The sequence below is a fragment of the Aquarana catesbeiana genome, linkage group LG06, assembly GCF_042186555.1.
Source record: "Aquarana catesbeiana isolate 2022-GZ linkage group LG06, ASM4218655v1, whole genome shotgun sequence".
NCBI classification, from domain to species: Eukaryota; Metazoa; Chordata; class Amphibia; order Anura; family Ranidae; genus Aquarana; species Aquarana catesbeiana.
The window spans coordinates 413,261,211-413,277,965 of record NC_133329.1 but is presented as its reverse complement, the minus strand read 5'-3'; the positions used below and the strand labels follow the sequence as shown (position 1 = coordinate 413,277,965).

The window sequence follows — 16,755 nt, the reverse complement described above, 5'->3', positions numbered from 1 at the left end:
CCAAACAGTAAAGTTACCTCAATATTTTTGTATAATGTGAAAGATGATGTTACGCCGAGTAAATAGATACCAAACATGTCACCCTTTATAATTGCACGCACTCGTGGAATGGCGACGAACTACGGTACCTTTGAATTTCCATAGGCGACGCTTTAAAATTTTTTTACGGTTACCAGGTTTGAGCTACAGAGGAGGTCTAGGGCTAGAATTATTGCTCTCGCTCTGACGATCGCGGCGATACCTCACATGTGTGGTTTGAACACCGTTTACATATGTGGGCGCGACTTCCGTATGCGTTTTCTTCGCTGCGCGAGCTCGCGGGGACAGGGGCACTTTAAAAAAATTTTTTTTTTTTTTTTTTTATTTATTTTTGTACTTTATAAATTGTGTTTACTTTTTTTTTTACTTTTATTGCTGTCACAAGCAATGTAAACATCCCTTGTGACAGTAATATGTGGTGACAGGTACTCTTTATGGAGGGATGGGGGGTCTAAAAGACCCCCCATCCCTCCTTTACACTTCAAAGTATTCAGATCGCCGAAAACGGCGATTCTGAATACTGTGTACTTTTTTAAATTCGGCGCCATTGGCAGCCGAGTAAACGGGAAGTGACGTCATGACGTCGCTTCCGCGTTTACAGCAAGAAGGCTGGAACGAAGCCGCTCACAGCTTCGTTCCAGCCCGCCCCCCAGCCGCCGAAGGCAGCGGAACGGACACCGGGCCTCCCGATCGCACGGGAGGCCCGGTAACAGCGGCGGGAGGCGGCGGGAGGGGGGGGGGGGGATGTCCCCTCCCGCTTCTCCGGTATAACAACCGAGCGGCTTTTAGCCGCATCGGTTGTTATACTCGGGTAGCCGATCGCCCGCTGAAAACAACGGTACCGGGATGATGCCTGCAGCTGCGGGCATCATCCCGGTATAACCCCGGAAAGCCGAGTACGCATATGTGCGTACGGTCGGCGGGAAGGGGTTAATAGTTTAAAAACGGAATTTGCATTGCCAGAGCAAATGTTTTACCGATATATACAATTACGACATGCATTTCGTGCGCAGTTCCCCCTAGACGATCTAAACTTGAACGATAACCCCCTACTGGCAGCAGTAAAATGCCCGGACCCAAAGAAGCTGATTTCGCAATTTTACAGCATGCTGACACTTCCTCAGGCAACTTCATCTGCATACACCACACTTAAGACCAGGTGGGAGGGAGAGATGGGCCCTATAGACGATTCTGAGTGGAGTGATGCACTTGACACTTGTAAACTAGTGTCACCTAAATTATCAGACCGCTTAACGCAAATTTTTATAACACATAGAGCATACCTCACACCCCTTAGAGTTTCTAAATATAAAAGCAACCAATCTACTAACTGCTTAATGTGTGGTCAGGCAGTGGGTACCTATTTTCACCTATTATGGCAATGCCCAAGGATTCAAGCCTTCTGGATGCAGGTGATACAGTTCCTGCATGATAAAATGGGCTCCAGCCAAAACCGTGCCTCCTGGGAATTTTTCCAGATCCAGATCTTGATAAATTCACTAAAACATTTTTGCACGAAACTCTTTTCTATGCTCGCAAAATAATAGCCAGATTCTGGATGAGGCCTAACCCGCCGGAATTTGTGCAATGGCTAACAGAAATCAAAAAAGCTCTACCATACAAGAAATGAATGTACTCCAATAGGGGGTGTCCATCTAAATATGATAAGATATGGGATAGGTGGCTAAAAGCCCCCGAAACATGTTTATAATCAAAGCTCCAGACGTGATAGACTAGACTAACCCCTTCAGTAATGGAACCCAAATGTCTATTGCTTAGCCTCACCTCCTATAATCCGATCACTCAAAGGTTATAATAAGGGTTAATAATGCTAGTTTTCTTGTCATACCTTGCAAGATACGTAGAGTTGAATGGATGTATATGTTAACAATAACAGGGTACTAGACCAATATTCATATAAGTAAAGAGAGCAAATGTACATATATAATTGATAACCTGGTTCATTTATTTGGATGACTGTCAAAACCACCGATTATATGTAATCTCCTTCTTTTTGTTCAATAAAAGATTTTGCCGTAAAAAAAAAAAAAAAAATGTATTTAGTTTGTCGCCACTGCACGTTTGTGCGCAATTTTAAAGCATGTCATGTTTGGTATCCATGTACTCGGCCTAAGATCATCTTTTTTATTTCATCAAACATTTGGGCAATATAGTGTGTTTTAGTGCATTAAAATTTAAAAAAGTGTGTTTTTTCCCCAAAAAATGCGTTTGAAAAATCGCTGCGCAAATACTGTGTGAAAAAAAAAATGAAACACCCACCATTTTAATCTGTAGGGCATTTGCTTTAAAAAAATATATAATGTTTGGGGGTTCAAAGTAATTTTCTTGCAAAAAAAAAATAATTTTTTCATGTAAACAAAAAGTGTCAGAAAGGGCTTTGTCTTCAAGTGGTTAGAAGAGTGGGTGATGTGTGACATAAGCTTCTAAATGTTGTGCATAAAATGCCAGGACAGTTCAAACCCCCCCCAAATGACCCCATTTTGGAAAGTAGACACCCCAAGCTATTTGCTGAGAGGCATGTTGAGTCCATGGAATATTTTATATTGCGACACAAGTTGCGGGAAAAAGACAATTTTTTTTTTTTTTTTGCACAAAGTTGTCACTAAATGATATATTGCTCAAACATGCCATGGGCATATGTGGAATTGCACCCCAAAATACATTCAGCTGCTTCTCCTGAGTACGGGGATACCACATGTGTGGGACTTTTTGGGAGCCTAGCCGCGTACGGGGCCCCGAAAACCAAGCACCGCCTTCAGGCTTTCTAAGGGTATAAATTTTTGATTTCACTCTTCACTGCCTATCACAGTTTTGAAGGCCATAAAATGCCCAGATGGCACAAACCCCCCCAAATGACCCCATTTTGGAAAGTAGACACCCCAAGCTATTTGCTGAGAGGTATAGTGAGTATTTTGCAGACCTCACTTTTTGTCACAAAGTTTTCAAAAACAAATGAGAGCTGCAAAACACTCACCATGCCTCTCAGCAAATAGCTTGGGGTGTCTACTTTCCAAAATGGGGTCATTTGGGGGGGTTTTGTGCCACCTGGGCATTCCATGGCCTCCGAAACTGTGCTAGGTAGTGAAGAGTGAAATCAAAAATTTACACCCTTAGAAATCCTGAAGGCAGTGATTGGTTTTCGGGGTCCCGTACGCGGCTAGGCTCCCAAAAAGTCTCACACATGTGGTATCCTCGTACTCAGAAGAAGCAGCTGAATGTATTTTGGGGTGCAATTCCACATATGCCCATGGCCTGTGTGAGCAATATATCATTTAGAGACAATTTTTTTTTTTTTTTTCGTCATTCAATCACTTGGGACAAAAAAAATCAATATTCAATGGGCTCAACATGCCTCTCAGCAATTTCCTTGGGGTGTCTACTTTCCAAAATGGGGTCATTTGGGGGGTTTGTACTGCCCTGCCATTTTAGCACCTCAAGAAATGACATAGGCAGTCATAAATTAAAAGCTGTGTAAATTCCAGAAAATGTACCCTAGTTTGTAGACGCTATAACTTTTGCACAAACCAATAAATATACGCTTATTGACATTTTTTTTACCAAAGACATGTGGCCGAATACATTTTGGCCTAAATGTATGACTAAAATTGAGTTTATTGGATTTTTTTAATAACAAAAAGTAGAAAATATCGTTTTTTTTCAAAATTTTCGGTCTTTTTCCGTTTATAGCGCAAAAAATAAAAACCGCAGAGGTGATCAAATACCATCAAAAGAAAGTTCTATTTGTGGGAAGAAAAGGACGCAAATTTCGTTTGGGTACAGCATTGCATGACCGCGCAATTAGCAGTTAAAGCGATGCAGTGCCAAATTGTAAAAAGTGCTCTGGTCAGGAAGGGGGGAAATCTTTCCGGGGCTGAAGTGGTTAAAAAGCCCCTCACTGGACCCATCCAGTCTTAACAACCTACTCCCCATCTCCTTGCTCCCCTTCTTATCCAAACTCCTCGAACGTCTGGTCTACAACTGACTGAGCGTCCACCTCGCTGATAGAGCTGCACGATTAATCGCCAAGAATCATTATCGCGATCCCCCCCCCCCCCCGGCGATCTTGATAAAAGTGTTTCACGATTTTTGCTATGTAAAGAATTCTCTCTGCTCTTCTGAAGCCCTCAAAAGAAAGGGAGAGAAAATCCGGGCAGTCTGCCAAGAATCAAAACATTCTTTATCAGTTGAACTTAAGTCTAAACATTGTAACAATTTGTCAATAGAATAGACTTCCTGTGTAAGTGAAAAAATTTTAAACCGCTTAAAAAAAATAAATAAAAGTCAGCAGCTACAAATACTGCAGCTGCAGACTTTTAATAATCGGATATTTACCTGTCCCGGGGTCCAGCGATGCGGGGGAGCGAAGCCCCGCTCATCTCCCCCTCCGCTCGGCGGCGCCGGCTTTGTAACTGTGGGCGCCCGGCTGATTGCGCATGCATGAGCGGCGCCGTGCGCCATAATTGGCCAGGCAGTCATCTGAGACCTGTGATGTGTCCCAGATGATTGACAAGAGGGAGGGGGCAGAGCTGATCTCCCTTCCTGCGCCGAGGGGAAGTGACGTCAAGAGCCCAGGCGCTGAAGGAGGCAGATTACGAGGGACCCCCTAGCAACAGGCATTTAGAGGTGAGTAAAAAAAAAAAAAAAATTTTCTCCAAATGTTTGTTTTTTTTTTTTTCACATAAATTACATTTTTTTTTTTTTTTTTTTGGGTGGAACTCCACTTTAATCCGCTTAAACACTAAACCTTTTCTGACATTTGTTGGTTTCAAGTTAAAATCATTTTTTTTTGCTAGAAAATTACTTAGAAGCCCCAAACATTATATATATATTTTAGCAGAGACCCTAGAGAATAAAATGGCGATTGTTGCAATATTTTATGTCACACTGTATTTGCGCAGCGGTCTTTCAAATGCAATTTTTTTGGAAAAAATTACTGTAGCCTCCCTGGCGGTTTTCCCGAGTGTGGCTCGGGGGGTTAAAATTCAGCACCATTAGCGGTAACCCCGAGCCACACTCGGGATTACATTGCAGGATCCTGGTGCCTCCTTACTTACCTTGTCCCCGGGATCCTGCGATGTCCCCCGCAGTGTCCGCGGGCTGTGTCCTCCTCCGAAGCCTCTCTGTGCCAGGCTCCGTTCCCTGCGAGTGTCGCGACGCACGGGGGCAGAGCCTGGCGGCAAATTAAAAAAAAAAGTAAAAATCATAACACATACAGTACTGTAATCTTACAGATTACAGAACTGTATGAAATGATTTCACATCCCCTTTGTCCCCAGCGCTTTGTCCTATGCCCTGCATGCAGTTTTATATGATATACACTGTTCTTTCTGGCTGGAAACTGGAGATTGTCCATAGCAACAGGCATTTAGAGACGGCACAGTGGTGTAGTGGGTAGCACTCTCGCCTAGCTGTAAGAAGGGTCGCTGGTTCGAATCCCAACCATGACACTACCTGCCTGGAGTTTTCATGTTCTCCCTGTGCCTGCGTGGGTTTCCTCCGGGTACTCCGGTTTCCTCCCACACTCCAAAGACATGCTGGTAGGTTAATTGGATCCTGTCTAAATTGTCCCTAGTATATGTATGAATGTGAGTTAGGGACCTTAGATTGTAAGCTCCTTGAGAGTAGGGACTGATGTGAATGTACAATGTATATGTAAAGCGCTGCGTAAATTGATGGCGCTATATAAGTACCTGAAATAAATAGCAACCAAAAAGTGTCCCTTTACGTCAAAAATGGCTTTAGACCAGCTAGAAAACAGCGATAGTAAATTAGAACACTTGCAGAATTGAGCGATAGTGAATTGTGGGGAAATTTATTTTATTACTATTTATTTTTATTTTTTTTTATTATTTATTTTTCTTTATTATATTATAATTTATGTTTTTGTGTTTCAAACTTTATCATACCCGGGATATCTACTAGACTCTTGGTGGACAGATTTAAGTGTGTTATTATTAAGATTTACAGACCTACAATATAAAATGCCAAATTTTCATGCAAAATAATTTGTACTGCTTTCAGCACCTAAAATCCGAAATAATCATACCGCCAGGGAGGTTAATGAATTAAAAAAACAAAAAAAAACTAACCAGTAAAGTTAGCCCATTTTTCTGTATAATGTGAAAAATTTTATGTCATGAGAATTGAGATCTTTTTATTCTAAGCAAAAAAATTGTGATTCTCATTTTGGTCAGAATCGTGCCGCTCTACTCGCTGATAATAACCTTCTCGATCGCCTTCAGTCCGGATTTCATCCTCAACACTCCACAGAAACCGCTCTCCTAAAACTAACAAACGATCTACTAATGGCCAAAACCAATCGACATTGTTCTGTCCTCTACTCCTGGACCTCTCTGCTGCCTTCGATACGGCTGACCCACCCCCACCCCCACCCCCACCCCCTCCTCCTCCCCCTCCCCCTCAAACTCCACCCCTTTGGTCTCAATGACTTATCACTAATTTACTATCAGATCTATCAGTCTGGATGTCACATCACTTCCTCAAATTCAATCTATCCCAAACCGAACTAATAATTCCCCCCCCCCCCTCCCCCGTATGCCCCTTTCCCTCCCCCTGATCTATCGGTCAAAATCGATAGCACAACTATCAGCCCATCCCCCACATGCCAAGGTTCTAGGTATCGTCCTGGACTCTGAACTCTCCTTTAACCGGTTCCCGACCGGCGCACGCCGATGTACGTCGGCAGAATGGCACGGCTGGGCAAATGGCCGTACCCGTACATCCCTTTAAATTTGACGCCATGCCATTGCGTGCGCCCCGGCCGGGAGCTCCGTGAGTCGGGTTGCAGGTCCCGCGGACTCGATCGCTGCGGGGATACTCGTGATCGCCTCACAGAGAGGATGAACGGGGAGATGCTGATGTAAACAGGCATCTCCCTGTTCTGCCTAGTGACAGTGTCACTGATCTCTGCTCCCTGTGATCGGGAGCAGAGATCAGTGATGTGTCACACGTAGCCCCTCCCCCCCCACAGTTAGTAACACTCCCCCAGGACACACTTAATCCTTCCCCGCCCCCTAGTGGTTAACCTCTTCACTGCCTAGTGACAGTGTCACTGATCTCTGCTCCCTGTGATTGGGAGCAGAGATCAGTGATGTGTCACACATAGCCACGCCTCCCCACAGTTAGTAACACTCCCCCAGGACACACTTAATCCTTCCCCGCCCCCTAGTGGTTAACCTCTTCACTGCCTAGTGACAGTGTCACTGATCTCTGCTCCCTGTGATCGGGAGCAGAGATCAATGACATGTTACACATAGCCACGCCCCCCACAGTTAGAAACACTCCCCAGGACACACTTAACCCCGCCCCTAGTGGTTAACCCCTTCACTGCCAGTGTCATTTACACAGGAATCAGTGCATTTGTATAGCACTGATTGCTGTATAAATGACAATGGTCCCAAAAATGTGTCAAAATTGTCCGATCTGTCCGCCATAATGTCGCAGTCCCAATAAAAAACGCAGATCGCCGCCATTACTAGTAAAAAAAAAATTAATAAAAATGCCATAAAACTATCCCCTATTTTGTAGACACTATAACTTTTGCGCAAAACAATAAATGAACGCTTATTGCGATTTTTCTTTTTACCAAAAATATGTAGAAGAATACATATCGGCCTAAACTGAGGGAAAAAAATGTTTTTTTTAAATATTTTTTGGGGATATTTATTATAGCAAAAAGTAAAAAATAATGCGTTTTTTTTTCAAAATCGTCGCTCTTATTTTGTTTATAGCGCAAAAAATAAAAACCGCAGAGGTGATCAAATACCACCAAAAGAAAGCTCTATTTGTGGGGAAAAAAGGACGTCAATTTTGTTTGGGAGCCACGTCGCACGACCGCGCAATTGTCAGTTAACCACTTCTGGACCGCTCACTGTATATATACGTCATTTTTTTAAAGATGGATATCTCGGTAACGGCAGCAGTTGCTGCCACAACCGAGGTATCCATCTTTAGGGCCGGCGGTTCTGTACACGATAATGGTGGTCTCTGCAGCGGGTTCGCCGCGAGATCACCGTTATCGGCGGCGGGAGAGGTGCCACCCCCCCTCCCGCCGCTCTCCCGCACCCTCCGCCGCTTACCGGAGCCGTCGGTAGCGGCGTGGGGGTTTGGGTCCTTTCCCTTCTTAGGTATGGAGACGAGTGAGGCTAAGATGGCCCCCACCCGTCTTCATACCATGTGACGGCCGGAGCGACGTCATTACGTCAGCTCCGCCCACTTCTCTTAAAGGCACAATTTTTTTTGTGTCAGTTTTTTAAACGACTTTTTTTTTTTTTTTTTTGCATTTTAGTCTAAATATGAGATCTGAGGACTTGTTGACCCCAGATCTCATATTTAAGAGGACCTGTCATGCTTTTTTCTATTACAAGAGATGTTTACATTCCTTGTAATAGGAATAAAAGTGATCCAAATTTTTTTTTTTTAAAAAAACAGTGAAAAAATAAATAAAATAAAGTAAAATAAATAATAAAAAAAAAAAAAATTTTAAGGCGCCCCATCACGACGAGCTCGCGCGCAGAAGCGAACGCATACGTGAGTAGCGCCCGCATATGAAAACGGTGGTCAAACCACACATGTGAGGTATCGCCGCGACCGGTAGAGCGAGAGCAATAATTCTCGCCCTAGACCTCCTCTGTAACTCAAAACATGCAACCTGTAGAATTTTTTAAACGTCGCCTATGGAGATTTTTAACGGTAAAAGTTTGACGCCATTCCACAAGCGGGCGCAATTTTGAAGCGTGACATGTTGGGTATCAATTTACTTGGCGTAACATTATATTTCACAATATAAAAAAAAAATTGGGCTAACTTTACTGTTGTCTTATTTTTTTAATCAAAAAAGTGAATTTTTTCCAAAAAAAGTGCGCTTAGAAGACCGCTGCACAAATACGGTGCAAAAAAAAGTATTACAATGACCGCCATTTTCTTCTCTAGGGTGTTAGAAAAAAAAAACAATATATAATGTTTGGGGGTTCTAAGTAATTTTCTAGCAAAAAAAACTGTTTTAAACTTGTAAACACCTAAAATCCAAAACGAGGCGAGTCCTTAAGTGGTTAAAGCGACGCCGTGCCGAATCGCAAAAAAAAGTGCTCTGGTCAGGAAGGGGGGTAAATTCTTCCGGAGCTGAAGTGGTTAAGCCCCACATGTTGGGTTTAACAGATCCTAACGTTTGATATGCACATAGGTGTTATACATGACACACCTTCTTTATGCACAATATAGCGCTACACTTTTCTATTCTTAAGCCCCACATCCAATCACTGTCCAAATGCTGCCGCCTCAACCTCCACAACATCTCCAAAATACGCCCCTTTCTAACCAATGACACAGCAAAGCTCATTCACTCGCTGGTCATCTCTCACCTCGACTACTGCAACTCCCTCCTCATTGGCTTACCTCTACATAGGCTCCTCCCCCCTCTTCAATACATCATGAATGCTGCTGCCAGACTCATCCACCTTACCAACCGCTCCGTGTCCTCCACCCCTCTCTGCTACTCCTCTCCTCCAATCCCTCCACTGACCTCCAATCACCCAACAAATAAAATTCAAAACACTAATAACATACAAAGCCGTCCACAACTCCATCACCGACCTAATCTCCGAATATCACCCAAACCCTCCTCTCCGCTCCTCCCCAGACCTCCTCCTCTCCGCTCCTCCCCAGACCTCCTCCTCTCCGCTCCTCCCCAGACCTCCTCCTCTCCGCTCCTCCCCAGACCTCCTCCTCTCCGCTCCTCCCCAGACCTCCTCCTCTCCACTCCTCTCCAGACCTCCTCCTCTCCGCTCCTCCCCAGACTTCCCCCCTCTCCGCTCCTCCCCAGACCTCCTCCTCTCCGCTCCTCCCCAGACCTCCTCCTCTCCGCTCCTCCCCAGACCTCCCCCTCTCCGCTCCTCCCCAGACCTCCTCCTCTCCGCTCCTCCCCAGACCTCCCCCTCTCCGCTCCTCCCCAGACCTCCTCCTCTCCGCTCCTCTCCAGACCTCCTCCTCTCCGCTCCTCCCCAGACCTCCTCCTCTCCGCTCCTCTCCAGACCTCCTCCTCTCCGCTCCTCCCCAGACCTCCTCCTCTCCGCTCCTCTCCAGACCTCCTCCTCTCCGCTCCTCCCCAGACCTCCTCCTCTCCGCTCCTCTCCAGACCTCCTCCTCTCCGCTCCTCCCCAGACCTCCTCCTCTCCGCTCCTCTCCAGACCTCCTCCTCTCCAGACCTCCTCCTCTCCGCTCCTCCCCAGACCTCCTCCTCTCCGCTCCTCTCCAGACCTCCTCCTCTCCAGACCTCCTCCTCTCCGCTCCTCCCCAGACCTCCTCCTCTCCTCTCCTCCCCAGACCTCCCCCCTCTCCGCTCCTCCCCAGACCTCCTCCTCTCCTCTCCTCCCCAGACCTCCTCCTCTCCTCCCCAGACCTCCCCCTCTCCGCTCCTCCCCAGACCTCCCCCTCTCCGCTCCTCCCCAGACCTCCCCCTCTCCGCTCCTCCCCAGACCTCCCCCTCTCCGCTCCTCCCCAGACCTCCTCCTCTCCTCTCCTCCCCAAACCTCCTCCTCTCCGCTCCTCTCCAGACCTCCTCCTCTCCTCTCCTCCCCAGACCTCCCCCCTCTCCGCTCCTCCCCAGACCTCCTCCTCTCCTCTCCTCCCCAGACCTCCCCCCTCTCCGCTCCTCCCCAGACCTCCTCCTCTCCGCTCCTCCCCAGACCTCCTCCTCTCCGCTCCTCCCCAGACCTCCCCCTCTCCGCTCCTCCCCAGACCTCCCCCTCTCCGCTCCTCCCCAGACCTCCTCCTCTCCTCTCCTCCCCAAACCTCCTCCTCTCCGCTCCTCTCCAGACCTCCTCCTCTCCTCTCCTCCCCAGACCTCCCCCCTCTCCGCTCCTCCCCAGACCTCCTCCTCTCCTCTCCTCCCCAGACCTCCCCCCTCTCCGCTCCTCCCCAGACCTCCTCCTCTCCGCTCCTCCCCAGACCTTCTCCTCTCCGCTCCTCCCCAGACCTCCTCCTCTCCTCTCCTCTCCTCCCCAGACCTCCCCCCTCTCCGCTCCTCCCCAGACCTCCTCCTCTCCGCTCCTCCCCAGACCTTCTCCTCTCCGCTCCTCCCCAGACCTCCTCCTCTCCGCTCCTTCCCAGACCTCCTCCTCTCCGCTCCTCTCCAGACCTCCTCCTCTCCGCTCCTCCCCAGACCTCCTCCTCTCCTCTCCTCCCCAGACCTCCCCCCTCTCCGCTCCTCCCCAGACCTCCTCCTCTCCTCTCCTCCCCAAACCTCCTCCTCTCCACTCCTCCCCCTCTCTAGATCCCTCGTCTCCTTCTCCCATCTACAGGACTTCTCCAGAGCCTCTCCCATCCTCTGGAACTCCTTACCCCAATCTGTCCACTTATCTCCTACTCTGTCCACATTTAGGTGATCCCGGAAAACTCTTCTCTTCAGGGAGGACGATCCTACCTCCACCTAACAAACGAATCTTCTACTTCCTTCACCACTTCATCCCTCACAGCCCCTCCCTCTTAGATTGTCAGCTCTCAGGACCAGGGCTCCTCTATCCCTCGTGTATTGAATTGTACTGTTGGTGTATTCTCTCCCTTTATATTGTATACGCTGCGCAAACGGCTGGTGCGATAAAAATCCTGTATAATAATAATATAAATCCTGTATATATAATAATGATGATGAGGATTATAGGGATGGGGTTGATGATGAGAATGATGATGATGAAGATGAGGAGGACACTTCCAGGTGATGGGGGTGTATTGCGCTGTGTGTGACGTATGTACAGCCGGTATATATATATATATATATATGTATAGAGGAGAGGTCAGTGTAGGGGGGGGGAGGGGGGTGAATACAGGTGAGGAGGTTGTCACATAATGTCAGTGTGGCCCCTCCCCCTCACCTCCTCCGGTCCCGGGGCTCGGTGTCGGCAGTTGACAGCGGTGGTCGGTGATTGGCAGGTCAGGACGAGCAGGGCCCCCACAGTGAGCAGAGACCCCCCGAACCGAGCCGCCATCTTCATCCATCCGTCACCCCGGCAACGTGACGTCACTCCTCTGAGCCCAGCAGCCGCTTCCGTACCACGTGACAGGTTACCCCGGCAACGGTTTTGGGACCCGCTCTAAATCCCGCCCCTTCCGCCATATTACCGGAGTCCGGATCGCTACGTACAGAGCTCCGCCCCCTCCGCAGGAGACCCCCCAACTTCCTCCCGACCCGCAGGAGACCCCCCCAACTTCCTCCCGACCCGCAGGAGACCCCCCAACTTCCTCCCGACCCGCAGGAGACCCCCCAACTTCCTCCCGACCCGTAGGAGACCCCCCAACTTCCTCCCGACCCGCAGGAGACCCCCCAACTTCCTCCCGACCCGCAGGAGACCCCCCAACTTCCTCCCGACCCGCAGGTGACCCCCCAACTTCCTCCCGACCCACAGGAGACCCCCCAACTTCCTCCCGACCCGCAGGTGACCCCCGACTTCCTCCCGACCCGCAGGAGACCCCCCAACTTCCTCAGACCCGCAGGTGACCCCCGACTTCCTCCAGACCCGCAGGTGACCCCCGACTTCCTCCCGACCCGCAGGTGACCCCCCAACTTCCTCCCGACCCGCAGGAGACCCCCGACTTCCTCCCGACCCGCAGGAGACCCCCCAACTTCCTCCAGACCCGCAGGTGACCCCCGACTTCCTCCAGACCCGCAGGTGACCCCCAACTTCCTCCAGACCCGCAGGTGACCCCCGACTTCCTCCAGACCCGCAGGTGACCCCCGACTTCCACCAGACCCGCAGGTGACCCCTGACTTCCTCCAGACCCGCAGGTGACCCCCGACTTCCTCCCGACCCGCAGGAGACCCCTCAACTTCCTCCTGACCCGCAGGAGACCCCCCAACTTCCTCCCGACCCGCAGGTGACCCCCGGCTTCCTCCCGACCCGCAGGAGTCCCCCCAACTTCCTCCCAACCCGTAGGAGACCCCCCAACTTCCTCCAGATCGGCAGGTGGTCCCCGACTTCCTCCCGACCCGCAGGAGTCCCCCCAACTTCCTCCCGACCCGTAGGAGACCCCCCAACTTCCTCCAGACCGGCAGGTGGTCCCCGACTTCCTCCCGACCCGCAGGAGACCCCCCAACTTCCTCCCGACCCGCAGGTGACCCCCGACTTCTTCCCGACCCACAGGTGACCCCCGACTTCCTCCAGACCCGCAGGTGACCCCCGACTTCCTCCCGACCCGCAGGTGACCCCCGACTTCCTCCAGACCCGCAGGTGACCCCCGACTTCCTCCCGACCCGCAGGTGACCCCCGACTTCTTCCCGACCCGCAGGAGACCCCCGACTTCCTCCCGACCCGCAGGTGACCCCCGACTTCCTCCAGACCCGCAGGTGACCCCCGACTTCCTCCCAACCCGCAGGTGACCCCCGACTTCCTCCCGACCCGCAGGAGACCCCCGACTTCCTCCCGACCCGCAGGTGACCCCCGACTTCCTCCAGACCCGCAGGTGACCCCCGACTTCCTCCAGACCCGCAGGTGACCCCCGACTTCCTCCAGACCCGCAGGTGACCCCCGACTTCCTCCTGACCCGCAGGAGACCCCCCAACTTCCTCCCGACCCGCAGGTGACCCCCGGCTTCCTCCCGACCCGCAGGAGTCCCCCCAACTTCCTCCCGACCCGTAGGAGACCCCCCAACTTCCTCCAGACCGGCAGGTGGTCCCCGACTTCCTCCCGACCCGCAGGAGTCCCCCCAACTTCCTCCCGACCCGTAGGAGACCCCCCAACTTCCTCCTGACCCGCAGGAGACCCCCCAACTTCCTCCCGACCCGCAGGTTACCCCCGACTTCCTCCCGACCTGCAGGTGACCCCCCAACTTCCTCCCGACACGCAGGTTACATAGAGTTGCCACCTCATCCCTTTAAACCCGAACACATATTGATTACACAGGTTCTGTGGCTGATTAAGGTGGTAATTAAACTCACTGGGTGCCTTATCTGCATTAAATTAGTCTCAGAACCCGTGTAATTTATATGTGTTCGGGTTTAAAGGGATGAGGTGGCAACCCTAAGGTGACCCCCGACTTCCTCCCGACCCGCAGGAGACCCCCGACTTCCTCCCGACCCGCAGAAGACCCCCAACTTCCTCCAGACCCGCAGGTGACCCCCGACTTCCTCCCGACCCACAGGTGACCCCCGACTTCCTCCCGACCCGCAGGTGACCCCCGACTTCCTCCCGACCCGCAGGTGACCCCCGACTTCCTCCCGACCCGCAGGTGACCCCCGACTTCCTCCCGACCCGCAGGAGACCCCCCGACTTCCTCCCGACCCGCAGAAGACCCCCAACTTCCTCCAGACCCGCAGGTGACCCCCGACTTCCTCCCGACCCGCAGGTTACCCCTGACTTCCTCCCGACCCGCAGGTGACCCCCGACTTCCTCCCGACCCGCAGGAGACCCCCCAACTTCCTCCCGACCCGCAGGAGACCCCCCAACTTCCTCCCGACCCGCAGGTGACCCCCGACTTCCTCCCGACCCGCAGGTGACCCCCGACTTCCTCCCGACCCGCAGGAGACCCCCCAACTTCCTCCAGACCCGCAGGTGACCCCCGACTTCCTCCAGACCCGCAGGTGACCCCCGACTTCCTCCCGACCCGCAGGTGACCCCCGACTTCCTCCCGACCCGCAGGAGACCCCCCAACTTCCTCCAGACCCGCAGGTGACCCCCAACTTCCTCCCGACCCGCAGGAGACCCCCAAACTTCCTCCAGACCCGCAGGTGACCCCCGACTTCCTCCAGACCCGCAGGTGACCCCCGACTTCCTCCTGACACGCAGGTGACCCCCGACTTCCTCCCGACCCGCAGGTAACCCCCGACTTCCTCCTGACACGCAGACGACCCCCGACTTCCTCCTGACACGCAGACGACCCCCTACTTCCTCCTGACCCGCCGGAGACCCGCAACTTCCTCCCGACCAGCAGGTGACCCCCGACTTCCTCCTGACATGCGGGTTACCCCCGACTTCTTCCTGACCCGCAGGTGACTCCCGACCCGGAGGTGACCCCCGACTTCCTCCCGACCTACAGAAAAATAAAGTAACAAACAATGCATAAGTATAAGTCAAGTATAGGACAAATAGTGACAAATGGAAACATTCATGAATTGGCAAAATGTATATTTGTCGATAACCGAAACTCTTCCCATTGTTGCCATATTTTTGGCATTTGATTCCTCACATTCTCTTCTCTCCCTATCTGTTCCTCCATGTATTGTATCTCATTCATTGCACATTCCGCTATTGTTTTTCACCATCTTCGGGCTATTATTGTTCTGGCAGCTGTTATCATATGGTGAAGAATATCCATCTATCGATCACAGGGCTGTGTAGCGCCACCTCCGGCACTTTCCCGCCTCTCACCGCAGAAGCCGGGATCCTGTTCCTGCACAGTGCAGGAGGAGCGGCTGCCAGCAGGGGGCGCTCACACAAAGAATGACAGCCCCACTTCCTGGCAGCCGCTTCTCCTACACTGAGGATGGGGTAAGTAGCTGGGGGGTGGGTGAAAGAGCTTTGTACTAGCATTGAGGCGGGGGGGTTATATATGAGGGGGGATGAGTGGTGACAAAAGACACCTAAGCCCACCTGATCCATCCTGCCAGGAAGCTGTCAAAGGGGCCAGCTATGCATTGGCAGCACAGACATTCCCCAGCCTGCAGCCGCATGTACAGAGCATCCGGGAAGTATTCACAGCGCTTCACTTTTTCCACATTTTATTTTACAGCCTTATTCCAAATTGGATTAAATTCATTATTTTCCTCAAAATTCCACAAACAATCCCCCATAATGACAACGTGGAAGAAGTTTGTTTGAAATCTTTACAAATTCATTGAAAATAAAAAAGGAAAAAATCCCATGTACATAAGTATCAAAGGCTCCTCCCATGTAGGTAAGTATCACAGGCTCCTCCCATGTACATAAGTATCACAGGCTCCTCCCATGTACATAAGTATCAGAGGCTCCTCCCATGTAGGTAAGTATCACAGGCTCCTCCCATGTACATAAGTATCACAGGCTCCTCCCATGTACATAAGTATCACAGACTCCTCCCATGTACAGAAGTATCACAGGCTCCTCCCGTGTACATAAGTATCACAGGCTCCTCCCATGTACATAAGTATCACAGACTCCTCCCATGTACATAAGTATCACAGACTCCTCCCATGTACAGAAGTATCACAGGCTCCTCCCGTGTACATAAGTATCACAGGCTCCTCCCATGTACATAAGTATCACAGACTCCTCCCATGTACATAAGTATCACAGGCTCCTCCCATGTACATAAGTATCACAGGCTCCTCCCATGTACATAAGTATCACTGGCTCCTCCCATGTACATAAGTATCACAGGCTCCTCCCATGTACATAAGTATCAGAGGCTCCTCCCATGTAGGTAAGTATCACAGGCTCCTCCCATGTACATAAGTATCACAGGCTCCTCCCATGTACATAAGTATCACAGACTCCTCCCATGTACAGAAGTATCACAGGCTCCTCCCGTGTACATAAGTATCACAGGCTCCTCCCATGTACATAAGTATCACAGACTCCTCCCATGTACATAAGTATCACAGACTCCTCCCATGTACAGAAGTATCACAGGCTCCTCCCGTGTACATAAGTATCACAGGCTCCTCCCATGTACATAAGTATCACAGACTCCTCCCATGTACATAAGTAT

At 50.7% G+C, this 16,755-nt stretch overlaps 1 protein-coding gene across 1 annotated transcript in view; it reads right to left on the bottom strand.

Moving 5' to 3' along the window:
• The window catches only part of LMLN (leishmanolysin like peptidase), an 87,069-nt gene extending 74,943 nt beyond the window's left edge, over positions 1–12,126 (bottom strand). Inside the window, exon 1 of the mRNA XM_073634512.1 lies at positions 11,949–12,126. Coding sequence (XP_073490613.1) covers positions 11,949–12,068 — 120 coding nt within the window. The 5' untranslated portion in view covers positions 12,069–12,126. The remainder of the gene's footprint in view (positions 1–11,948) is intronic.
• Positions 12,127–16,755: the final 4,629 nt, after the last annotated feature.